Below are 26,633 nucleotides of genomic sequence, written 5' to 3'. Positions count from 1 at the left end.
GTTCGGATTTGTCAGCTTTTATTTACTAAGATTTATATACTACAGTTCAGTTAACAGGACAACTTGCAGTAAAATATAGTATGTATGTATGTATGTATGTATGTATGTATGTGTGTATGGTCTTAGGGTATATTGAAAAATGATATCAGTAAGTTAATTTAGGATGCATGTATTCTTAAATGGAGACACACTAGTTTAAACAGTTTATTTGGGGTAGAATATTGGTTGATCTTGGGCGTGGAGGGTTGCTGCTTGACAGATGTCTGTGGAGTAACTATATTAAGGCTAAATGCTGCTTAGAAATTGTTCTGTCACAGCAGGTGGCAATTGCCAGTTTTAGTTGTTGCTTCTTTCAGCTTCCATTAGCTTTAAACATGATGAGTAACTGCTCAGTACCAAGTGGTATGATATTATTTTTTTCCAGTGGAGGTTGACTGAGACATGCTTTATAACACAATAACTCCAGACTCAATGAGAAAATATTGGGGCTTGGAAATGATGAGACATTATCGTTGTTTATTTCAGTTAGAAGACCATGTGGTTTGGAGGGATTTGGAGCATTCTTCTTTGGTAGCAGAAGCTTGTGAAATTTAGCCACAGTCCCAAGACTCTGCTTCTTGTGCTACTATTGGTTCTGCCATGTAAAAAGCCCCAAGCAGTTTCTGAGACAGATGTACCATATTTTTCACACCATAGGGCGCACCCAGTTTTTAGGAGGGGAAATCAAGAAAAAAAATATTCCCCCCCCCCAGCCCCAAAGAGCAGCGTACAGGCTGCGCACAACCTCTCCCTGCCGGAGGGGTTGCGCGCGGCTATGGCACAAGCCAAGGCAGCGAGCGGGATGGATCCCGCTCGCTGCTTTGGCTTCCTCTTTAGCCCCGTGCAGCCTCTCCCTGCCGGAGGGGTTGCGCGCAGCTATGGAACAAGCCAAGGCAGCGAGCAGGATGGATCCCGCTCGCTGCTTTGGCTTTCTCTTTAGCCCTGCACAATCTCTCCCTGCCGGGAGAGGCTGCATGGAGCTAAAGAAGCCATAGCCCTGTGCAGCCTCTCCCTGCTGGAGGGGTTGCGCGTGGCTATGGCACAAGCTTACATTCGCTCCATAGGACACACACACATTTCCCCTCAATTTTTGGAGGGGAAAAACTGCGTCCAATAGAGCGAAAAATACGTTACTTCTTTTTTTCCAGCATACTAAAGAACTTCTATTCCTACTCCATGGAGAACTCTACTCTTGAATTTACTCCAGTTCATTCTCTACGCTCTATAAGTGAGAACTCATTTTAATGTTACACCAGCTGCATGGAGACTGGATGAAATAACTTGCATGAGTGGCTTCAACACCACTCAAGGCTCCTGTTGGCTGTTGTAGTATCGTGGAGGCTATTCAGATGATGGTGAGCTCCACTGCTGCATTTTATGCTAAAAGGGCAATACAGAATTTTTAAAAATACTTAAATAACCAGATCCCATGCAGCTGGGAGAATGTCTCGGTAATTCAACTGAATGGGGCTGAATACATCTGTCTCTTCCATTGCCAGTTTTCTGTGAAATACCTATGTGAAAGACCCTGTCATATGGTTGAATGGCTTAGGCATTCTCCCATCTATGTACCTCACTTTAAAAGTGAGGAATTTTCATTCTATTGGGAGAATATTTAAAGGGCACTTGTAACAGAAAAGGATGAGGAAATAAAAGTGTTTTTAAAAATCACCAGAACTTACAAAAAGATGTGAACAAAACAGTTTCACCAAATCGAAACTTTTGCAAAATGGTGGGAAGAACAGCATGGCTGATAGTATGAAAAGCTGAATGTCAAGAAGAAGACTAGAAAAGATAATATGAGATCTAGTGAGATTAAGCAAACTGCAAATGTAATCAAGGGCAGTTTCAGTTGACTGCTGGTGAGATTTTTAAATTTCCTTTGTTTAAAATAAATGAATGATAAAGATCCAACAGAGGATTTAAAGCAAACAAGTTGAGGCAGAACAATTTTATCAAATTTAGGACAGAAAATGTACAGTACCTTAAGATTATTAGCAGGAAGGGCAGATTTGTTTGATGGGGTTTTTTTAAAGGGAAGAAATAATAAGCATATATGAAATTATAATGGGAAACATTTGTGTGTGTATGAGCCATCAAGCAGGGTTGTAGTCTGCTGCTACCTTTCCCAGTGTCAGGAAGATAGGTCGCTGAGTCAATATCAGTGTTATACTGATAACATAACACTGCATAAGCCCTCAGCCTATGGAGGGGTTGCATTCCAGGGTTCATGCCTAAACCAAAACTGCTTATAGTCAAAACACATGGCAGGCAATGGCAGACAGGGTTGCCAAAGCTTTTTTTCTATATGCCTGTCCCCTTTCTGCCCCCCTTTTACATTTTTTTAAATTGCCAAGCACATAAAGCTGAATGCGCACAAGTTAAATGAGCATAAATCATGGTCTCACTGTACATCATTGTGAAGAGGTTGCCTTCAAATTTGAAGAATGATAGTAGGTTTTGAATATGTGACGTTAACTTGTATATTGGTGCACACAGGAAAAATGTTGAGCTTTGCCACTGAGTACATTCAAATTTTGTTTTGGAAAAATAAGGCGATTTTTTCTCGTAGTAAATGTGTCAGCTATAATTAGGATAATTATGTGATTTTTAAAGCATGAAAGAGTGCATATATAATTGCAAACACTATAGGTCCTTACGAAGCTTGTTTTATTTTTTAAATAATCCAAACAATAAAGTAGTGCTTTAAAGTGACAGTGACTTAGTTCATGCACAAAACTACAACAAACCATGGCTTAGTGGAAGTGTGCAAGCTGCCTGAGAAGAGATCTTGGCCATTTTGCTCCTCTTCCAGTACCCTGGTGCTGCACTGCTGTGAGCTAAGCCCTGGTTTGCCTTGGTATGTCATCGGCACCCAGATTCATGGCTTTGTCTCTTCCAGACAAACCATGAGTGGTAAGCCATAGAATGAACCTTGTATACAGCTTGTAGTTTGCCTGATGTAAGAAAAAAATGAGCCCAGGTTCAGATGACACACTAAGCTAAATTATTGCTATGCTCACAGAAGGGGGGGGGACCAGAGGAGGAGTAAAGTCCTTCTTTATGGGGGCCAATGCTTTTCATTACACCATGGTTTGGATTAGCATTAAGTGCTAAATGGGTTATTAAATGTTCAGTTGGTGAACTAATATGTGTGGTTAAGAAAAGGCACTAATTACTGTTGGAAAAAGCCATCAGACAAGCACTATGGTACAGTATCTAACAACTTCACATGTCATAGAAGATGACACTTTATAGGGAATGTAACCTAAGGAAAGATTTGGACTTGAATTCTGAAGTCTTTACACACATCTGTTTTGAACACTCCAGTTGGGTACAGCCTTTTTTCTGTAGCAGACTCCAGACCTGTCATGATGTCAGGACGTAAAATTATCTGAATTTTGCATTGCTATTCAAGCTATTGTAAAACATATTCTTATGCAAAAGAGCTTTGAAATACTCACGAGAATGATCTAAATTACAGAGACCTATAATGACTATTGTAGATTTGTATCCAACTGATACAATGTCAGATGTAGATGTAGATTCAGTGGTAGATGTCTAGACATGTTTCATTTTGTTGCTGATTTTTTTTGGCTTTTATAAAGAAGTAAAATTTTAAAAATAAAATACATATTCTGTAATAGAAAAAAAGAGCTTAAAATGCTGTGCAATTTCATCAAAAGATGCAATGAATGAGGAGTCATCTGCAAAACTAGGAAATGTTGTCCTATATTGGCCTGTTTTCGTGTCACTGTAACCCAAAGTATGGATTACCAGAACTTTACAAACATGCTGGCTTCCAGGAGGAGCTTTCATCAGCTTTGCTCTTTTCTGGACTTTTTAGCTTGGCTTGGGATGTCAGCTAAGCCAAGTTTTGTTCTTTGCAGAAGATCTTGGTTAAGGAGAAGAGACCTTGACCTTAATCTTGGGTTTGGATTATAACCAGATCCAGATGTTGACTTTGCAGCTATGCTGTGCTAAGCTAAAAAGCCCGAAGAGCAGCAAAGCGGGTGCAATCCTTGGTAGCCAGCATGTGCACATGTTTGCGCTTAGCCATGGTTTCACTGGGTTTGCAGCATGGGAATGTGTCCATTGATTGCCATTTTTTTAACTAGGCTGTCAATTTAACAACTTTAATTTGTAACCATTAAATATTGTTTGCTGCTGTTGCATTCCAACGTTCGCATGCTTTTTTTTGCTGTTGTGCGTATATATTACAAGGGTTATGAACTGTTGTGGGTTCACTATTTTTGACAAAATTCAAAAGACAGAGTGTGTTGTGCATCAAGTAACTAGAAATCATTTTGATTGCCAGAGTTGGAGGTCCATGAGAAACCTGGAACACATTTGATGTCTACGGAATGCTTTGTGGCCCGACCATTTGCTTCATTTTTTTGTGGCAGGTGGGGGATGGAGTACAGGTGGGACTTGCCTTACTTAGAAAGATTTATAAGGGTGATGTTTCCATATTCTTATATTGAAAAACTGAACTAAATTCAAGCTGTTTTAATATTGTAATCTCATACATTCAGCTTCAATAAGACTTCATATTCAGAGCAGCATAAAAAGATATTGGTATTAGAGGTAGATAAAAAATGTTCAGTGAAAACATCCCAAAGACCTTTTCTTAAGCAGTGTAGCAGTGTTCACTTACAATCTATTCATTTCATCAAAATGGATCTTACCATTCTAATATGAATTATAAGCTTTATTAGATGATTTTATCTTCTGTCAAATTATTTGTTGGTGCCATTTTCTTTTCTCAGCCAGCTGCTTTCTTTATTAATCTCACTCTGCTATACAGATCCACAAAAGGAAATTTATTTATTTTTTCAAAATAGGCTGCTTGAAGCAGCATTCTACTTTTGTAGCATAGAATCTGCAGGTAGCTTTTAAAACTCTTATTTATTTATTTATTAGAAGTAAAATGGATGGTCTTGGAAGGTGGTCAGCAATGAGAGAATGATTTATACAGGGTTTAATTTTTTTATCCTCAATTGCAATTTATTCTTTGTGAAAGATTGTGTGTGTGTGTGTGTGTGTGTGTGTGTGTATTAAGCCTTTCATTGAATATCTTCTTAACAAAAGGTATATACCATATTTTTCGCCCTATAGGACACACTTTTTCCCGTCCAAAAATGAAGGCCGAAATGTGTGTGCGTCCTATGGGGCGAATGCAGGCTTTCGCTGAAGCCGGGAGAGCGAGGGGGGTCGGTGGGCACCGACCCCTCTCGTTCTCCAGGCTTCAGGAAGCTATCCGCTAGCCGTGGGAGACGCAGCTCTCCCATGGCTAGCGGAGAGCTTGCCGGCACCCAGAAGCTTAGGGCGTGCTGAGCTCAGCGCGCCCCAAGCTTCAGGCTTCGCGCAGTCCTCCACTAACCGTGGGAGAGCTGCGCAACTTTGCGCAGCTCTCCCACGGCTTGCGGATAGCAGCCTGTTCTGGGGGCTGGGGTCGGGGGAAGCTCGGGCTTCCTCCGCCCCAGCCCCGCACCTGGGGGGGAAATAATTTTTTTTCTTTATTTCCCCCCCCCCCAAAAAAAACTAGGTGCGTCCTATGGGGCGAAAAATACGGTAACTTTCCAACTTTCTCTCTTGGCTAGTATTTTTTACGTATAACATGACATTGGTCACTGTATCTTTTGTTCATGATTTTGAAAATCAAATTACTTATTACATGATTTAAGGTGTGATTCTAACTCCCTGATGTTGATGGGTGGGCAGGCAGACTATGACGGCAGGCTAAATTTTTTGAATTTAAATATTTGGATAGTGTCTTGCATTTTATGTTGATTTTTTGTCTTTAGTAAAACAAGATGATAGTGAATTGTGTCATGGGGGGGGGCATTGATTATTTTCAGGGGGAAACTGTTTGCTATGTTTTTCATTACTATAGTACAGGGGTCAGCAAGGTTTACCTCGCCTGGGCCGGTTTACTCCAGCGGAGATCCCTTTGTGGGCTGGATTGCACGCACGCCCGCAATTTCCGGCGTCTACGCAGACGTGATTTCCGGCGCCGCAGAAGCGAGTCCCCACGCCGCACTGCACCGGTTTAGTGCAGCGGGTGGGGACTCACCAAGTGGGCGGCTCAGTTCGGGGGCAGTTTATGGGCCCGTTAAACGACCCCCGTGGGCCACTTGTGGCACATGGGCCTTAGGTTGCCTACCCCTGCTATAGTAGCAGCAGCTCTTTTTTCTTTTTACCTGTTTGTGATGGTGATGGTGGCACAAGAGCTGGAATGGCACTTTGACATAACTTTACCTGATTTTTGGTGTGACAGGTCCAAACTCACAAATTACACTATGCATTTTAAAAAAATGCTTTTTGGTTTCTACAAATTCTCAGGCAGCACCAGGCACTACCTGCTAGTCTGCTATATATTTTGGAAAGTGGTTTGTCTGTCTGTCTAGTCTCTGTGTGTTTAGCTGCCTCTTGAGATATTGTTGGCAAACTTGGCACAAGGTTTTTCCAAGATGGGGACCATACTTTTTGTTGATGTTTGACATGTGACTTTGGGGTGAATTTGTTTTTTGGCATAGGTTTAGCAGCCTCTCGGGTTATCATCACCAAACTCAGCATGAGGATTGCTGAGGTGGGGATGGGGAGCAGTCTTCGTTGACTGGGGTGGTGGACTTCATTGCCATTGGGATGCTGGACACCATTTTGAATCAAGATGGTGAACTGAAACGGGAATTGGGCGTTACTTCACCTAGTCCTTGTTCTGAGGCACCCAAACTCAAAAATTACACTCTTTAATTAAAAACTATAATAATTTTTGGTTTCACAAAAAATCCTGAGCAGCACCGACCATTCCCTGCCAGTATAGAGATAAAACCCATCACTGAAATGCCAGATATTAGTCCTAGGGTGCATTATTACCTGTGATAGGCCAAAATGATTAATCTCAGCTTCAAGCCAACAGGTTTCTGAGCAGCTGTGCACTAACCTCTCCTTGAATAATCTATTGATTTATAGCATGGGAACTTAAACCGTAAAGCTTTCCAAGATCATAGTCCACTTCATCAGGTGCATGAAGTGCTATCCTGAGTTGCAGCTACCTATATACATGGGGGGCATTATTAATTTTTCTTGCAATTAAGATAAAACAGTGATTTTTTATTGGAAATTCCTGCTTTGGTTAATATGATACCCTCAATTTGCATGACACTTCTCAAAGTTTCATAAGCAAAAAAGATGGATCCCTGGCCTCAAAGAAGTTACAATACATTTCCACAGTGGAGAAGAGAATAGAGGGCAGTGAAGATTGAGGCAAAAGTAAAGAATAGGGTGGTGGACTAGGAGATGCAAAGGATGATATGAACTAAATATGGTTTCATACATTAAGGCTTTCTTTCAAGTGAGGACTGAGGGGAATTCAGTTTCAAATTTTCTTTAAATAAAAGGAATAAATTAACAACTGAGCACAATATATGAATAAAATGTAATTTAAGCCAAATACGTCCTAGTATTGACAGTAAGTTTCCTTCTGTAAATGCCGTTCTAGGTAGAGAAAGGAAGGAAGACAGGCAAGGGTGAAATCAATAGAAAGCAGAGACACTGAAAGCAGCTGCCTGCTTGCCTGCCTGCCTGCTTGTCTCGTTCACATTAATGGAACAGCCTGCAAGATCTACAGGGAATTTGCATTGGCTCTGTCACTGGTTTTCTTTGGTCCCTTATTTTATTGCTTGTGGTTTGATAGTGCAGTGTTTTTGCTGGAAATGAAAGCTTACAAAGATCATGTCTGACTCCTTCTGGACAGTGCTATCCAATTTCTCTCTGCCAGAAACCAGCATGTTGAGGCGATCCAAAAGGTAATCAAAGGATTCTCAAAACAAAATCTTAGAATGTTTACTCTGTCTGTTTCATGTAGTCGAGACTGTTGCAGAGATTAAAGCTGATGGATGAGATTATATGGTTGGATACATGCGGTTTTCAATTTATAATGTATTAAAAATGGGAGCTGCTTAGAATTTTTAGTCGACAAAAATACAAGGTAACTGAAAATGTAGTCTCTTCTCCACAAGAGCATATGAGAACGAAGCACATCTGTAAATATGTTATTTCTTAAATTAGATTAATCCATAGCCGTGGTGTTTGCCCATAACAATGCTAAGGGAAAAATGGCAAAGTCCCTGTTTCAAAATTTCTATTTGCTAGCTGGCAGTAATATCCTAGATTGCATTTTTAATGCTTTGCTTCAAGCTGCTATCTAATATATGTGCTAGCATTTTGTCATAGTAGGGACTTTAATATGTCATTTCACTCACTTAATTCACTCAGTAATCTGCTGGGTTCTAGTATTTTCCTGTGGTTTCAAAGTTTAAAAATGCATATGTGAGGGGATAGAAGATGATTATAAATTCATGCAAATTGTCTGTTCAGAGCATGTATATGACATTAAAATGGAAGTGCATAATATACTTAAACTATTTAAGAAAGAAGCAGAAGAGCACCATTTGTTGTTTCAAATTGTTTTGGTAATTACCAGAGCATCTCTCACAAGGATCCATAGATTAACATTTTTTGTAGTGGTGAAATGAACCTCAGCATGTCGAACTTGGATCTTAAGTGCTTTGGATATCTTTAATTTATATTTTGATATGAATCTTAATCCAAAATGCATTCAAAGAGATATAGTGTTACTACTTGTAGGATCCTACATCAGGTGCAGAGTACTAGTATTACTACTAGTAAATTATTTCAATTATTTTGTTGTCTTAAATCCTAGGCAGTGACAAACTTGTGGTAAGATTTAGAATCTTTCCCTTTATTTATTTTTTAAAATTTCAAATATTGACTAATAGCTATTAAATTTGTTTTGCCAATTGAATTTTTCAGTGGGGTGGGGTTCCCGTATTTTTCCTTGGTAACACTCTAGAACCTTCAAGAACTCTTAGCAGTAGGAGTATTCCTCTTCTAGCTGCAGTAAAGAAGAATGGATCCATTAATTACCTCCTACTTTGTAGTGTGTGGTTGGAGCTAAGGTTAAATTTTGCTATGAAGCAAGAAGGCTGTGAGCAGGTAAACAAGTAAACTGTGTAACCAAGACTGGGTCACATTGACATGGTGGTCTTAATGACATGATAATACTGGAATCTTATACCAGGAAGAATCTGTGAATTGTAAAATGTATCAAAGGAAGTCTGCAAAGGATGTGCTGTGTAAAGATTTCAAGAATTCTGTAACTTTTTTTTTTAAAGGAAGAGGTGTCTACTGGCCTGCATCTCTGTTGTGGACCTTGCTCACTATATCCTCTTATGCTTTCATTGTGAATACTAATATAGGTCAAAGTACTTTTCATGTGGATAATTTGCAACATTTTTGAATAGAAAACAATAAGGCACTTGGCTTTAGCCCTTTGTATTAGTATGCTCAGGGGAGGGGAGTTCAGTTTTAAATTCAGCATGTGTTCTTTAAGCTGCTTACTCCATGGAGCCCCATTGACTTCATTTGGGCTACTCTGGAGCCACAAGTTGGATTATAGCCTCAATATTCAAGTTCACAATAATAACTGCTTTAATGTGGTTTCAAATGTGCAGAGAGAAATTCATTTCCAGTGTTAGCAATGTAAGTGAAATAGTTCTTTTTAAAAAACCCACATAGTTTGATCTAAATGTCTACATCACATGTCTGGTGGAAGAGGCTATTGTCATTATTGCCACATAATTTGGTATTTTGTTTTTTAAAGCTGGCAGCTTCTTGTTGCTGGTTTCATGATGTGGTTGTTGGATGCATCTTTTTACCCAGGATTCTGGGGAGGGATGAAGTGCCTGGTGATATTTTATCTTCAGTTCTGCTGCCTGTTTATTTGTGACTGTCAGGGAACTGACATCGGAGCGCAGAGCGGAGGTAGGGCTCTCTGATGATGCAAGAGAAGGGACCAGCAGGGAGAGGGAGAATACTTCCATTGGGGAAGGAAATAAGCGTGACACCAGGAAAGAAGGGGAGGAGGAAAGGTCTTCGGAGAGAGGGCTCCAAGACCCTTCCACAGGGTCCAGCGGGGAGAGCCAAGGACCTCCGCTGGCCACGCCCACTCTGCTCAGGAGACTTCCGCGCAGAGAGGCTAGGAGGAGACTTGGCGTCAAACAGCTTTTATGTTGGAAGAAGTTTAGGGAACGCCCACTGACGGATTCTGCCAGTGACTGAGACAGTCGCCTTGTAAGGGCTGTCAAATCAGGGAAAGGTTTAGCTACCCCAACAGCTGGGAGCAGTTTGGAATTTACACACAAGCAACCCCAATTCCCATTACAGTGACTATTATTAATTTTATGATTCTGATCAATAAATTTTGTTACATTGTTATTGTTTGTGGTTTTTAGAGTTTACCACCCTAGGACTCTTAAAGTAGACTGCGAATACCTCAGATAAGTGGATAAACTTGCCCCATCCTCTGTTAGGGTGGTCAGTAGTCAGGAAGAATGTGAGTTGTAGTTCCAGCAACATCTGGAAGGCCATATACTCCCCCTCCTTGATGGTAGAATTAGGCTATCTCACTGCCAGCCTAGTGTATATCATTTTGGCACAGAAACTGGCTTCTATCATCTTTCGGTATCAAGTAACCTCCAGCTTGGTATATTGTGATACATATTTTGCCTGGGATATTGTTTTCTGCAATGCCTTTGGCATACTTCCATATTTTATATTACTTCCTCATCTCGAATAGATAAGTGGAAAACACCTTGGGCTTCATTTTGCATGAAAAGAATCCAGAATCCTCCCCAAATCTAGAGAGATTAGAAAATGCCATCCATTTTAGAATCAGAATTTAAGGTTTGATCCTGAAAAAGGCCTTTCCAGGCAATATTTTTTAAAGAAATGCTCAGCTACAATCAATCCATGTTTCATAAAATGAGCTTGTTTACACCCCCCCCCCCCCAGTAATAGATGGCACTTGGAAAGTTCATTCCCTCTCTTACACACTTGTACTCTTTATCTTCCTGTCCTACATTCATACACACAGGTGCATCAGGTTGTTATTTGCAGTGCTGTGTCCATGTATGTTATAATTATGCTAATATCCAGGTTGCCAGGTGAACTAATAGAACACATAATTAGTGCACAGCATAATGATTTTGGTGGGGGTTTTTTTTTTAGAACTTAAAGCATATACAAAGTAGTGTGTGCTAAACTCTTTGAGAGACTACTCATTAAAGTTTAGTCTTTCATAGTAGCAAGACTGCAAATGCCATCTCACTGCATTGTTTGTTTGTTTATTGATTTACATTTATTCCATGTCTGACATGCACATCTACCTCCCCAACACCTTACTCACCCTTCTGTATAAGAACACAAGAAGTGCTATGCTGGGTCAACCAAAATTCCATCTAATCCAACATCTTTCTTCCCACAGCAGCCAACCAGATGATTTCAGGAAGCCTACAAATGGGGCATTAGGGCAATTGGCCTCCTCTTCAGTGGCATAATTCCTCTGAACTTAGAGATTCCATTTAACCATTGCATGGAGACTGTGTATTGTAGATATAGCAGTAGATCCTAGCTACTGCTGCTCTAGTAATCCAGATGGAACTGTTGGGAGACTAGAAAGGCCTTTAAGCACTAACTTCATAGAATGATAGAATTGAAGAGTTGAAAGAGACCATGAGAGCCATCCAGCACAACCCCCTGCAATGCAGGAATCTTTTTGCCCAATGTGAGGCAAAGTCTTATGCTCTACCAACAGAGCTATCCATGGGATGTGTGTGTGTGTGTGTGTGTGAACATGGATGTAAGTGAAACAAGGACATAATTGCTTGCCTTAAGTTTTCCATATGAAGCCTGTATTTTTTGGAGGCAAAAACAAATTTCTGTATACATAAGTTTGCATTTCCTACAACATCTTAAGTTCACACAGCTAACTTTGCATGTAATATGAGGACTTATACAGTAATTTACACGCAAGGGCCAACAGAGCAATGTATTTTCTTTTGGTAGTGAAGTGAATAATTTTCTATTTTGACTTTTTTTTCTAATTATGTCTCCTTGGTCTGCGATTATTCCCTGGTTCTGTTTGATTACCAACCGTTACTGTGTGCTCTCATCTTATGCATGTGTAATGCATGTAAAATTCATATTATGCATGTGATGTGTGTATAATGTCAAATAATGCACTATATGCAGAAAATGGGGACATCGCACAAGCTTAATCTGTTAAGTACTTAAATAGCTAAAGAACTGGCTGAGTTGGTGACTGTTACTGTAGGAGTTAATAACTGGAAGGAAGCTCTAGGTTTCACAAAACGATGAATTATAGTAGTATTAAACTCTGCAATTATAACTACAAATCAGCTTATGTTGGCAGATTCAGTGAATTAATATGCCCTGGGAATATAGCAATCAAACTTTCTCAATTTTTTAAAAAAAAGATTTGAAATTAGGCTCCTAACAAAGGTTTGAGGACTGGAGTCCTTGATATAAGTGTCCCATTATCAAAGCAAAATAATGGGAACCATAGAAGCTTATGGAGTGGGAAGGAACACCTGTTTAAGTATTTCAGAATTTCACCTGTTTAAATATTTCAAAATTAGGTGACACAATAGATGAGATTTGCTAATAGAGATATAAAGGTTCAATACATCTATGTATGTGTAAGAAGAGAGCCAGAGAGATTCTGAGCTTGTACACTTCTGTAGACATCTCTGAATTGAACACGTTAAGGTTGATTAGGGCGATTTCCTTCACAAAGAAATTGGTTTGATGATTCATATGTATATATACATGCGCTAAATACATTTTTAGTATAATTAGTTGGGGTGTTGTTTTTTTAAAAAAACGATGCATGAGCACCTTGTGTCAAAGAGGGTGCTTAATGCAAGAGAAAGCTGAATGTGGAACAAAGCTCAATCAGATTCCATCTCCATCCCTACCTGCACCAGAATTACCGTACTTTTTAAATAAAAGCTCCACATATAGGCCCCATTTAGAAGGAAACAGAGGGTGAGTAGAAGTAGGCAACAGAGCACAGGAATGCTGATATCATGAGTTGGCATCATTGGGCATTTGCCACGGCCCATACCCCATTATGGGGCTCATTGCCAGTATTTTAAGCTTCCTTAAAGGTAAAGTGACCCCTGACCGTTAGGGGTTGCTGCGCTCATCTCGCTTTATTGGCCGAGGGAGCCGGCGTACAGCTTCCGGGTCATGTGGCCAGCATGACTAAGCCACTTTTGGCGAACCAGAGAAGTGCATGGAAACACCGTTTACCTTCTTGCCGGAGCAGTACCTATTTATCTACTTGTACTTTGACGTGCTTTGGAACTGCTAGGTTGGCAGGAGCAGGGACCGAGCAACCGGAGCTCATCCCATCACAGGGATTTGAACTGCTGACCTTCTGATTGGCAAGCCCTAGGCTCTATGGTTTAACCCACAGCGTCACCTGCGTCCCATAAGCTTCCTTACCCTGCTGCTTTTCTTCCATACTGTGGCTTGCCTGTTCACCTGCTGGCTCCAAGTGAGTAAGCAGTGAGCATGGAGGAACAGTCCTTGTCTTCTGCAAGGTCCATCAATATTAATTTCAAAATAGACTGGGAAGGAGGCATGTTTGATTAATAAAGACTGCACATTAGGTGTGGCCTCAAAGTTTGTGTGTGGAATAAACATATATGCTGTAGTTTAACTATAGTAACTATAGTATATTCATAGAGTCACAGGAAGCTTTGCAAGGCTACGATAATTAAATATTTTAAAGCAAATTTCTTAGCATTGCTGCAGGTATTCTGGTGCAGATGTTTCAGTAGCCTGGCTCATTGTATAAGTTAGTATCGCCTTGATTGCCTTATTTCTGCATTACCAATTCCAATAGCCACTGGTGATCTACCAGTCATATTACTCTTCCTTTGAAGTGGCAGGCACTTGGAGGGGTTTTTCTGAATGTGTTGTGGTGGTGCTCAAGTATGCCCTGTGAGAGTGTACTTGAGTGTACCCCATGTGTACTTCAGAGTTGAATGAAGAAGTATATGTGGCTGCGGTCTGTGGGCATGAGTGTGCTGCATTTAAGATTTTTTTTTGGGGGGGGGACCTTGTATATTTTACTAGTACTAGAAAACGCTCCCTGTAAGCAGGAGCAAATGATGTGAAAATACAATGTTGAAGCCTGAGCGTTGCAAAATAGTTCACATTTCTGCAGCGTATACCTTAACCATGCCTCCCGCTTATTAGAAGACTATATTAAAGAAGTAACATAATGAGCATTTCAGGAGAAAAATGTTTAAAGAAATTACATAGTAGTTTTGACACTATTGATCCTGCTGCCATAGGCAGGGAGATAGGATGAGAGTTGTGATGATTATAAGTTTTTAGCATCTGTCTTTAAAAAAGGAGAGTGGTGGAAGAAGTCCAAATTTGAGTTACTTCCTTCAGTTGCAGACTGATCTCTGTTTAAATGACTGTAGGTTTTACACCTTACACCACTAGATTTTTCATCAGGGTTACTGATGATGTAAACAGCAGCTTCAATTTCCTGCTCTCTGAAACCAGATGGTATTCTCTCAAAAGTTATGAAGTCTTCAGATCTCAAATTACACACTTACTGAGGCTGCATTTGCATAGCTGTATTCCTCCAGGGCTACCTCTGCAGTAAGTGGAAGAGAAGAGGCAGGCGGCAGTTGCTGTTGAAGTCATTGCTCTGGAATAGAGCTGGTCATCTCAGCTTGCCACTATGAAAATTAGAACAGGCAATGGAGGAAGGGTGGTTCTAACTTCTACTTGTTCCCTCTGTTGTAAAAAAAACAGTTTGCCCTGATGTGGACCTATTCATACAGACAGTTGAAGGTGAAATGCGTTAAATGAGCATGAGTTGTTGCTTATATACCGTATTTTTCTGTGTGTAATATGCCCCTGTGTATAACACAACCCCTATTTTTTGGGACTCAAAATAAAGAAATCCCCATATGCACTATTTGTGTATAATACAACCCCCAATTTTAAACTTGAAAAAATAGGGGGAAATACAGTCTTATACATTGAGCAATACAGTACTTTACTCTGGAAGGCATGTGAATTAACCTAAAAGTCAGTAGGCGCTCCTCATGGAGAATGCTAACATGAACACAGTCTAACTTACGCATGCAGCCTGTATCTAATGTAAACCCAACAACTAATTTCTAAAGACTTTTGTCAAATTGTAGGGATTTCCCATGCCCTATTCTTAGACAAATCAAGTTAAAAGAAATATGTCTCTGAAGACAGACAGGATGAGGAAATGTTTGGCAGTGCAAATACTTACTTATATGGTATAACCATCATTACCTGGTTACCTTGGGTGACTTGATGTTCTATTAAAAGAGAGATTTGGGTATGTGGGTTGAGAAAAATAGTAGGATAAAACATTTCTGGCACATATCCATATGTGATACTTGTGTGTGGATTGGTATAGAGATTGATGCACAAGGGAGGAGAATGCAGGGTACAGTTCTGCCACTGCAGATACTCGGACTGAATATCGAAGTGTGGGTGGAAGGCACTAAGCTGGTTTAAGTCATCCTAAATAACCCATCTCCCAATTTCTCAGTCATCTCCTTTCCCTTCCCTTTAAGTGATGACCTATTTTGTCATTAGCAGGGATACCCAACAATGCATCTTGTTCAAATGAGAATTTATCGTGATTGAGGCTGAACCCTCTTTCAGTACATGCTTGTATTTAAAAGGGGGATTTCACCTTTTAGCCCTGACCATTTGTAGCTAGGAATTTTTGTAGTTTCAGAATTTGGAGCTTGTGATGTAGTTAAAGCGGTATAGAAAACCTGTCCCAATTGATGTTACCTCAGCTGTGTACCTTTGTAATACCTTTGTAAAAATTCGCAGAAATCATCTAGTGGTCTGGGCACTGGTGGGTGTTTGGGTTTCCTGGCTAGGGAAACTTGTTAAAATGTGGTTTGGGAATCTCTTGTAGCTGTGGTTAACTTTAAAAAAAACTGGTAGTCTTATAACAACAATATAGATTTGTTGTAAGTATCATGACAGATTGACCAAAGAACATAAGGCATGTCTAAAAGAATATTTCTAGTGGAAAATCTCCCTGCCTTGCAGACCCTTTTCCACTTGGCCATGGAGGGCATGGCCCAGACTGACGCCACCTACAAAAGCTGAACCTGCTGAACAGACTCTTGGGCTCGGGTATTGTTTAGGGGGTTTCGTTGGGTGAGGGGGGGTGTTGATGTTATTGATGTTAATTTGTTGTATCTTTATTTTAGATCTTCTTATGATGTGTGTGGAAATTGTTCAGCTTGGTTGTGTACTTTTGGATGTTTTCTTTATTGTTTATGACAACTTTCGATATGTTTGTAATTATGTAACTTTTCATGCAGTAAGCATACAAATATGATGTATGTATGCATAAAATATGTTGACCACCACTGGTGTATATGGATTCAAAGGAGGATTAGACACATTTATGGGGAGGATAAACCTATTCAGCAGCTGTTAGCCATGTCCTTATGAGGAACCCTCAGGTTAAGAAGCAACACTGCTCTGAAAACCAGCTGCTGTTGTCTTCATTTCCTGCTAGTGGGCTTGCCGGAAGTATTTGGCTGGTTCACTGGTGGAAACAAGATGCTGGATTAGGTGGAGGGCTAATCCCGGAGGGTTTCTCCTATGATGTTATGCTATCATCACAGTTAATGAATGGTTGCTAAATAGATAATTAGTTGAAGTTTATTGAATTGATATGGTGTTCAGGATTTACAGAGCTTGGAGTGATGTGCTAAAGCCAAAATCACAGTAATTATACAGTGAAGATACCTTTCTACAGCAAAATTGCACAGTCTCTGTGAAAGTCTGAAAGAACAACAATTCTTTGCAGTGGCTGCTGAAACTCATTAAGCTCAGGCTTAGAAAGGCTTCCCTTTGTCACAAATTCCATCCCATTATAGAATGCATACTTTAGTTACTTTGATACTAATTTGTTACTTCACTCACAGTGTACAAGAGAGATTACTAAGAAGTACATTGGCCAATCTTGTTTGTGGCACAGTGTAATGCAAAAATTTCTAATGTAAAACAGATAACACTTAGTTCATTTATTCTAACAAAGATACCTTTTTAAACTGTTACTGAGTATGAAGGCAATCTTATCCTGGATGCTTTCTTGTTCTTATCTATTTTGAAGGACTTAATTATTCCTGTTGTCAGTAGTGCAATTGCTTACAAAATTGCTTCCATCTCTAAATTACTATAATTAGAGCTATAACTCCCATATCTAGTTAATGTTGCTGTGCAGCTGGTGCTTTCATTAACATGTCAGTTTTAGACTTATATGCTTTGCTGCATTGTAAAGAAAAAAAATAATATTTGTTTTCATCTTCAAAATATCTATTTCTGATAAAGAACACTTTCTCTTAATAGTGTTAAGAAAGATCTTCCCTGAGATTTGCAATGTTTTTGTCACTACAAGCTGGCTTCCTGAAGGGATGGAACAAACTTAGTTATAGCTGGAGTTTCCTGCAGTTGTGTGATGAGCCTTCAATCTTGAAATGTATTATGGGACAATAACACCATGCATGGTCTCGCAGTGAAGGTCCTCTCCACCTCCTCCTCTGACATAGGCAGGAAAATGTGGAGACTTTTTCTTCAGTATGTGTACAAGACATTATGAATAGGTGGATGCTGTTTAAACAATTAATAAAGTTTCATGGACCCAGGTGAAGACGTTGTTTTAAAGACATGGACTGGATTATTGAAGCATGTGCTAGTTGTCCAATGCCAAAGCTATAAAGAAATTGTTTTGTGGTTCTCAGTGTTCAACAGATGTGATTTTCACGTTTGCTGCAACAATAGTAGGGAGAATTTATTGTGTTTGCAACTGGTTGTGTTTCCTGTCTGAGAAATTTAAACACAAAGGAAAGAGCAAGGAGCAAGAATTCATTTACTTACGATGTTGTAGGAGCAGAATAGTACGTCACATCTCTATTCTTTCTGCCAGTTCCATCCATTGAGGCCTGGTTGTGTGTATATGTGGGTGTCTACATGTCTTCTGAGCTTGGCCTTGTGTGGGAACTGGGGGTCATGGTTTATTACAAGCTCCAGTCAGTTTCAAAACAAGTGCAAATCATGGCTTATGAAGCTGTCTTGCACAACCAACCAGAATTTGTGATGAATCATGTTGTTGCTTCGCATACAAGCCGGGATTAGGGAAAACTGAATGTAATGTTGACAAGCCTCTTCTCTCAGCTGTGTGGAAGGAAAAAGTGAAAGAGGAGCCCATAGGCCCAAGATTTTGCCCAGGCTCGTTCCAGTATGTGCACATACGGGAGCTAAACCATGGTGTAGTGCTTCATAAGAATGAGGACTATAGATGCAGATTACTTTCTAACATTTTATTTTAAATAACCCTTAAAAGTAGCTGCTTTTAAATGGCTGCTTCCATAAACATTAGCCCACTGTGAAGTCATTGTGTTTTTAATGCTGAAAATATCAAGCATTGTTGAAAACAAGAAATAAATTGGAGTGAAGCAGGTAGGGATCAAAATGGTGGGAGCTATTTTGATACAGCTTTTATGTGATCGGTAAACAAGTTCTTGGCCTGAAAACAACCTTATTGGAGGCAGTATTATCCATTTTACAGCATATGCATGCCTGCTTTTCCTTCCGCCTATTCCTGTAAATGCTCTCATACCTTGTTGATCCAACACTGTTAGAGAGCTGCGGTGCAGTATCATGTCAACAATATCTCAGGCCAGTGTTCCATAGTGTTGAGTTTCAAGAATGCTTTGGGAACTCTTAAACACATGTAACAAATGTTATTTTTACTTACAGGAGTGCATGGTTAACCCTATGTAACACAAATAATTCCCTATGCTTTCTGTCCCCATAGTAACATTCAGTATTGTTGCAGGTCTCTTAAATTACTGTTTTGCTTTTTGAAATTATTGGAAGCTTTTAAAATCCTTCATAACATGTAAATTTTGCCAAATATGCATTATGTATAATGCAGTTTATAATAAAACAGGTGACATTAGTGGAAGTTATAATTAGGATGAACCTCAAATAGTTTTCAAATGTTGTAATAGTTGAGATGGCAGTCAATAATCCTGAAACAGAATGTAGCTCCTTGACAGATGCTGCCTGACTCTTGCATTTCCCAACTTGGGGATGTCTGTGCACACGTAAAAAGACAGGAAGGAGGAAAGCATGTAAAATGAGTTGTCGTGACGTTCTTTCTATCTCAGCTTTTCCTCTCCTCTCAATGGGAATAATGAATAGAGGGCATTATCTAGTAGCTCTTTCTGCCAGTCACACATGGAGGAGTGGGGGAGCCAGTGGAGAGACAGGGAAGGCTTCCCCACTCTTGCCAGCTAGCACCTAACATGGCCCCACTGGGAGGAGGAGGAGGAGGAGGATAAGGCCCTTTCTCCAGGAGTCCTCCAGCAAAACTACTAGTTCGCTAATAAGTTTATTACTTGGACCATCCTATATTCAGGGCACAACTGTCAGTTTCATTGCTTGAGTCTGAAATTGGCCTCTTCCCCCCATTTCTTTGTAATTACTTTGCCCCCAACTAATCTCTTAAATGTGTTTCTGGAGAATCTGAAGCAGAGCATTAACTTGAAGACACTTTGTGAATATATTTTATAAACTGAGACTTAACAGCACAAGACTGGAGATCAACATTTGCATACTGTATGTGGTGTAGCAGACACATTTTGAATGGACTCTCTTACTCAAAAGAGCAATTTGATACTTTACTGAACATTTTAAGTATACCAAAGAGGTAGAACAGCAGCTTAATGGTGCTTTAGGTTATGGTTGGTAGCTCGATCAATTTTCCTTAATGTGCTTTAGCTTCTCTTGAATAACAGTAAACTTGTCTTTAAATAAAAATATTCAGAGACACAAAAGAACAACAAATGATTATCGGGGTGTTTAAAAGCTCATTTCGTTTGCATGTGTTATCCCAATGTGCCTTCTGTCGAAGTATTGAGTCTTCAAACAAAAGGATACAAATTAATTGTGTTCTGGGGCCAGCATTTGATTTTTTTTCATGTACATTAATTTTCTCTTGTTTCTCTACCCTCTCTTATCAGAGATGCTCACAATGGTTTAAATTCTTCTAACAGAGTATTATTATCTGTGCTTTCAATATAACTGGCATCCCTTTTTGATGAAAAGTTAAAAAAATGTAACTGATATACAAAATTAGAAATTATTTCCTTTTTTCGGTTTCTAAGTAAACATGTTAGAATGGTGTGCCTTGACTTACCAATAAAAACCCTCCAATGTAAACTTGCACATATCAAATGTTATAGATCTTCCTAGATTTTTATTCCGATCTGTTCATAAAGTTTTTTACTTGCTCTTCTTTAAAATCAGGGGTGTGAAACAGCAGCCTGCAGGCCCCCACCACCCTCCCATTTGGCTTGTGAGGCCATTGTGGCTAAGCTGTACTACCTGCCTTGCACCTGATGTCATGTATAATGTTTAATGTGGGGCAGGTAAGGGTGGGGCTTGGCCAAAAGGGTTCTTGCAGGTATGTTACCTATAAAACCTATTATATTGCTGAGCAATATAACAATCTGAGGGACTTCTAAGACCGGCGTGTGCAAAAAAGCTCACCCAGTGTCATTGTCATTTAACTCAAACCAGCTCCTCAAATGAATCCACTCCTCACAGAAGCCTTGGTGATGAGGTGTGTGTTTAACATGTGTTCGAAAATTTTAATTGCTATGCTTTTCTCAGGTAGGAATCCTTGAACTTTACTGGTACTACTTGAAACAAGAAGCAGCATTTTAATTACAGCCAGTTTTTGTATAGCCATTCATGACTTCCTTTCTTCCATAAACTAGGAATACTTCATGTAATCTCATTTGGTAAAACTTTACCAAATACCTTGGCTAATATATGTACCTTACATGTGTATTATATTAGTTTCCTCCTTAATTATCAAAGTTCTTTTTTTCTTTTGATAATGCGATTCACGGACAGTTATTGATACTATTTTCTACTTTTAGTGTCTAAGATTTCTATAAAGTAAATCAAAATCAAGAAAGGTATTACATCAATTTCTTTAAATCTAGAGTAAAATTGAATATCATTCCTCTAGAGTCGTTGTAAATGCCCTAACAAAATTATTTCCCCTATTTCAGTATTTGCTTCTCTTTGCCTTTCATTTCAGTTGTAGGACCAGTAATAGAAAGAGCTTGATTGTAACCTCCAGCACATCTCCAACACTTCCTCGACCACATTCTCCACTCCATGGCCATGCAGGTAATGACAATATCCCCCCCCCCCTTTTCTGTAAATCTTTTTTGACAGAGCAGCTATTGTTCTCACGATGCTGGGCATCAGTTTTTGAAGTGAATTTGGTATTTGTGACTGAAGTGAATCAGAGCTCATTAATAATTTGTGTCCCTAATTTTGACAGTAGGAATAGCATCTGTTTTTGGTTTGTAGCTTGGGCATCATGTCATAATGCAATTAATCACCTCTGTTTGAAGGACTGCCGTTCTTAGTTTCAAAGCATTTTAAAAACAGTCTGAAGTTTACTTTTTGTATAGACTTTTTAATGTTGCATTTATGCTTTGTTAACTTCTCTCTTACCTCTAAGAGAGACGGTTTCTGTTTCATGTTATTTATTCTCCAGAGCACTTCTCCCAATTCTCTCATTTCTTTTTCTTTTGATTCATCTAAAAAGTGTTTTATTTGTCTTGGGCAGGGATCCATACAAGCACTTCACTATGATAGGGAAACATGTTGTGAGCTCAGTTGCAGTTGGGAAACGAAGATCAAGATGGAGCAAACCACATTGGAAGAGTAACCAGCAAATTCCCCTGAATAGCATTTCCGGGCACATTTCAGTACCCACCACACCACATCTATCCTTGTTATTTTATCCCCCACCCTGCAATCATTCATTTAAAAAATATTTATATTTTATTGAAAATATTTCCAGAGCGATTTCCTACCTAATCCCTCTAAAACATATTATCCCTAGATCAGATCAGTCCAATGAACTCTCACTTGTTGTTCTTTAATAATAGAAAATGGTCCATTTAAATGAGTTTGCTCTAAAAGCATATTGAACATGCCATCGACCTTTGCATTGACCCCGTTTCTAAAGGCACCGTTTTATTGCTTTAGTTGATACAATACATGCTGCAACAGCTGTTTTTGTTTTTGTTTTCAAAATCCCAAGGTCCATAGAAAGCGATTTGAGGTTGTTACTGGAACCAGTCAGTTCTCAATCTCCCCTTTGGGTCAGGTTCCTGAGCTGGTGGATTGCAGACTAGATGCTAGTACTCTCAAAGGAAACTGATTTTCTAGATCCATTTCAATTTGGGTTTAGGCCTGGTTATGGCACGGAATCTGCTTTTGTCAGTCTGCATGATGACCTCAGGAGAGACACAGGAGAAATCTGCCCTTGTTAATTCTCTTTGACCTTACAGCGGTTTTCGATACTATCAACCATGGTATCCTTCTGGAGCAGGTGTCTGAGTTAGGGATGGGTGGCACTGCTTTGTGGTGATTCCGGTCCTATTTGGATGACTGTTTCCAGAGGGTGATGCTTCGATCCCATGGAGCCTTCAGTGTAGGGTTCCTCAAGGTTCAATTTTATCCCCCAGGCTGTTAACATCTACATGAAACCGCTGAGTGGGGCCATCCAGAGCTTTGGAGTACATTGTCAGCAATATGCTGATGAGGCACAACTCTACTTCTCCTTTACATATACAGCTGTGGCAGTGGATGTGCTGGACCATTTTCTTGCCACAGTAATGGACTGAATGAGAGCCAATAAACTGAAACTCAATCCAGATAAGACTGAGGCACTTTTAGTGGGTGATTCACTAGACCAGATGAAGAGGAGGCTGCCTGCTCTTGAAGGAGTGGGTAACTTGGGGGTACTTCGGGATCCATAGCTATCATATGGGGCTTAGTTGACCTCAGTGGTGTGGAGTGCCATCCATCATCTTGGGCTGGTGGCTCAGCTGTGCCCCTGTTTGGACCGGGATAGCCTTGTCAGGTTTTGTGGCCTTCACCTCTTGGCATAAATCAAATGCCTAGCACACTTCCAGCAGAGTTAGTTTACACGTGGCTCTTGCATGTGGGAGTTGCCCTGATAGATAACGCTCAAGACACAGGAGCAGTCCAGGCAATTCGCTCTTTATTGCCGGCATTAAGCGTAACTGTTGCAATATATACAGAATAGTCTGCTTAGGCTACTGATCCCAGCAGCCAGACATCTCATACAGCATACAGCAGAATACATCATTAATCCATACCAGCAGCAGTTGTAGTAGTAGTTTCATCAGTTGCAGGCAGTGAGAGAAACTAACACACACACTCTCACTGAATCTTTCTCTAGCTGTTTCTCTGGCTCTGGCTCTCTAGCTCTCTAGCTAGAAAGAGAAACTAAAGACCAGCCTTTTAAGGCTACAGGTTCCTGGCTGTGCAAAGGAAACCAATTAACTCCTGATCATTGTCTTGCACCAGTGTAAGTAGTTAGGCTTCTCGGGTCAGTTTCCGGAACATTCTCTACTTCCAATTAACAGAAACTATTAAGTTTTCTGCAAAACGAATGATCAATCCCCCAACAAGCCTAATGTCTGTCATCTATGCTCTGGTAATATTAAGGTTAGATTACTGCAATGAAGATGGTTTGGAAATGTCAGCTGGTGTAGTATTCAGCGGCCAGACTGGTTACCCATGCAAGAAAGTTTGAACATAAAACTTCATTCCTGGCCAAATTGCACTGGCTGCCAGTTAGTTTACAGGCCCAAATCAAAGTGCTGGTTTGACTCATGAAGCCTTAAATCAGGCATGGCCAAACTTGGCCCTCCAGATGTTTTGGGACTACAGCTCCCATCATACCTAGCTAACAGAACCAGTGATCAGGGATGATGGGAGTTGTAGTCCCAAAACATCTGGAGGGCCATGTTTGGCCATGCCTGCCTTAAATGGTTCTGGACCATAGTACATCAAGGACCGCCTCTCCCCATATGAACTCACTCAGACCCTGCGATTATCATTACGAGGCCCTTCTTCATTTGCTTCTTAAATGAGAGCTCCAGAGGGTGGTAACGTGAGAGTGGACCTTTTCTTCAGTGTCTCCCAGCTTGTGGAATGCTCTCTCCAGGGAGGTTCACCTGGTGCCTTTGTTACATATCTTTGGGCACCAGGCAAAAGCATTGTCATACACCAGCAACACATAAGACTTTTGAGCCATCTGGCCCAAAAATGGCAACTAGGCATTCTGTTTTGGTGACTGTAACCCTGGTTTAAGGAGCTATTTGTCACCTAGCTTATATATCGTGGGTTTCTAACAGTGTTTAAAAAATCACTTTGGGGGTGTGTCTGCTTTGCGGCTCTTTCTTGATAGTACCAAATGATGCTTTGGAAGTACATTTAAATGCTGCTAATATTTCAGGGTATCTCCGATTAAACTTCAGTATTCTCTGCTTCATAAAAGCTAAGAGAGCTGATATCTCTCTTTCTGGAGATACTGACCCAGACAGCCCTAAACGTTGGCATTGATCCAGTCCTCCTGGGGAACTCCAGATGCTATAATTATCCTGCCAAGAAATGCCAAGAAGTATGAATAGAATACCGAAAAAGTGGGAATTGTTGGCTTTCATGTTTTTAGTGAAACGCTACAGTTCATTCTGTTCAAAGTGTATCCCCCATATCCTCTTTGGACAGCAAAACCGAAGGAATAGTAGCAGTTCAACTAGAATGAGCCATCTGGTCCTCTGATTTAAGAGCTGCTTATCTTACTGGTATCCAAGAACTTCCTTAAGTTCTCAGAGGAGAGTTTAAACAGTTTCCTGTTGACCTTAGAACAAGCATTTCAGAATTCTAAGAAGCACTCTATTCTAAAGACAGAATCCTGTAGCTGAGAAATGTAAAAGAAATTATTATGATGTTCTAATAATTTTGTTGATTTCATAACAGAATCCAGTTACAAACACAGATTACAGAATACCTAGTACAGAGTCAAACTAGATCACAGAAGTGATTCAATTATCTTTGTCACTACAAGTTTGTCAGAGTTAACTAGAGGACATTCACTTGATTGAATGACTCCTCCCACTGGATTGGATAGGCAAGGTATTTTAAGTTAATGATTAAATTGTATCAGATCCCCAAGACCAAAATATGTTTTATTATTCCACACTCCCACTATGCATGAAAAGATGTCCCAGCTGCAACAATAAATTTATAACCCACTCTTCACACTGAGGTCCTAGGACAGGTTAAAACCATTTAAAACACAACGTTAAAAACAAATCAGAACAACATACAATCGTAAAAATAGGGTGGGTCCTAAAATATACATTTCTAATGTAAAAAGAATTTACACATTTCCAAGAAGTTTCAATGGACATTTTTCAAAAATAATTTCACTGGAAATAACCTCAAAGGTTTATAGGTGAAATGAGTAATAGTTCAGTTTTCAAATGAATACACTGTTATATGGATGTTTTTATTGTACATCGTCTTTCAAAGTAGTGATGCAAACAATTACTGGAGCTGCTTGATATTTGTGTGTGTGTGTGTGTGTTTAAGAATAATAGACGGCAGCACCAATATATGGAAGAAATAAGAAGCAGCAACTTGCAAGGTGTTAAGAGATATTTGAGAACCCTTTGATTCTAGATCCCTTGCCACCTGATCATTAAATCTGTGTAAGCATTTGAGCAGCAAGACCACCACCTTGTTGCCTGTCAGCTTTAATGACCAAACAGAGCGCTCTACTTTTGGTAACTGCACAGTAAAATGGTGTTGCAGCAGTGGTGCCCTTTTCTTCTCCATAGACATCTGTCCCAGGGGCAAGATGGTACTAATGTAAACGGGGGCCGGGGGGGGAGTATTTCTGCTAAGAGTTGTGCATTTCTTACTGCCTCATTATGGTCTACCGTTGTGAAATGTAATTTAAATATTTATTGCATATTCACTCCTTAGTGACAGGAGGGTATTCTTGGATTGCTTCTTCTTATACATGCAGAATCACAAACAGATGACACCATCAATGAGAACAGGCTTGCCAACACCAACTTTTTTGCAGTATAGACATTGAGGACCTGTTCAGATCTTTATGGGGGTCTTGTGAGCAGTTTCTCTGGCATTTGCCTTGATAATAATAATTGCTTATAAATATCTGGCACTATTGCATTACGTGCGTGCACACACAGAGATTACCAAATTCTGCTGTTGTCCTAATGGGTAGTAGTGGATTAGCTTGACTTTAATTTTACATGTTCAAATAATTATTTTTTAACTTTTCCATAATGTATCCAGCTTGATTAAATGTTCTGTCTGTTAATTTGAAATTCACAACATGAATTTTCTAGAGAACATGATATCTGGATTGAGGCTAATAGGATTTTAGAGATTGATGGTCCTAATCAAATGCTTCATGGAGAGTTGCTTAAAGCTCTTAGGATGATTGGCACTGCTGCCAAGGTTTTCGTTGTTGTTGTTTTTAAAAATGCATTTGTCACATGTTGCCATAGAATTAGAAGAGATTTGAGTCTTGGAGCCCAGTATACAATTGGTCAATATATAGCATTAAAATTGTCATATTCAATCAGAGGCTTTCACCTAATCCATCGTGGAGAGAGATACCCTGCTTTATTTTTTTATTTTTTTTATAGCCTGCTGTTCAGCCT

The 26,633-nt window shown here is 39.8% G+C and overlaps 1 protein-coding gene across 17 annotated transcripts in view; it reads left to right on the top strand.

The window, feature by feature from the left end:
* The window catches only part of MAST2 (microtubule associated serine/threonine kinase 2), a 150,743-nt gene that overhangs the window by 76,525 nt on the left and 47,585 nt on the right, over positions 1–26,633 (top strand). For all 17 annotated transcript variants that reach the window (XR_014549532.1, XR_014549533.1, XR_014549534.1 and 14 more), the window contains one exon: positions 21,143–21,234. Coding sequence is in view for 9 of the 17 variants with exons in the window: in XM_083620184.1 (XP_083476310.1) it covers positions 21,143–21,234 (92 nt within the window). In the remaining 8 variants the exon portion in view is untranslated. The remainder of the gene's footprint in view (positions 1–21,142; positions 21,235–26,633) is intronic.

The sequence above is a fragment of the Podarcis filfolensis genome, assembly GCF_964270895.1.
Source record: "Podarcis filfolensis genome assembly, chromosome: 6".
NCBI lineage: Eukaryota > Metazoa > Chordata > Lepidosauria > Squamata > Lacertidae > Podarcis > Podarcis filfolensis.
This window is presented reverse-complemented; position numbering and strand designations above follow the sequence as displayed.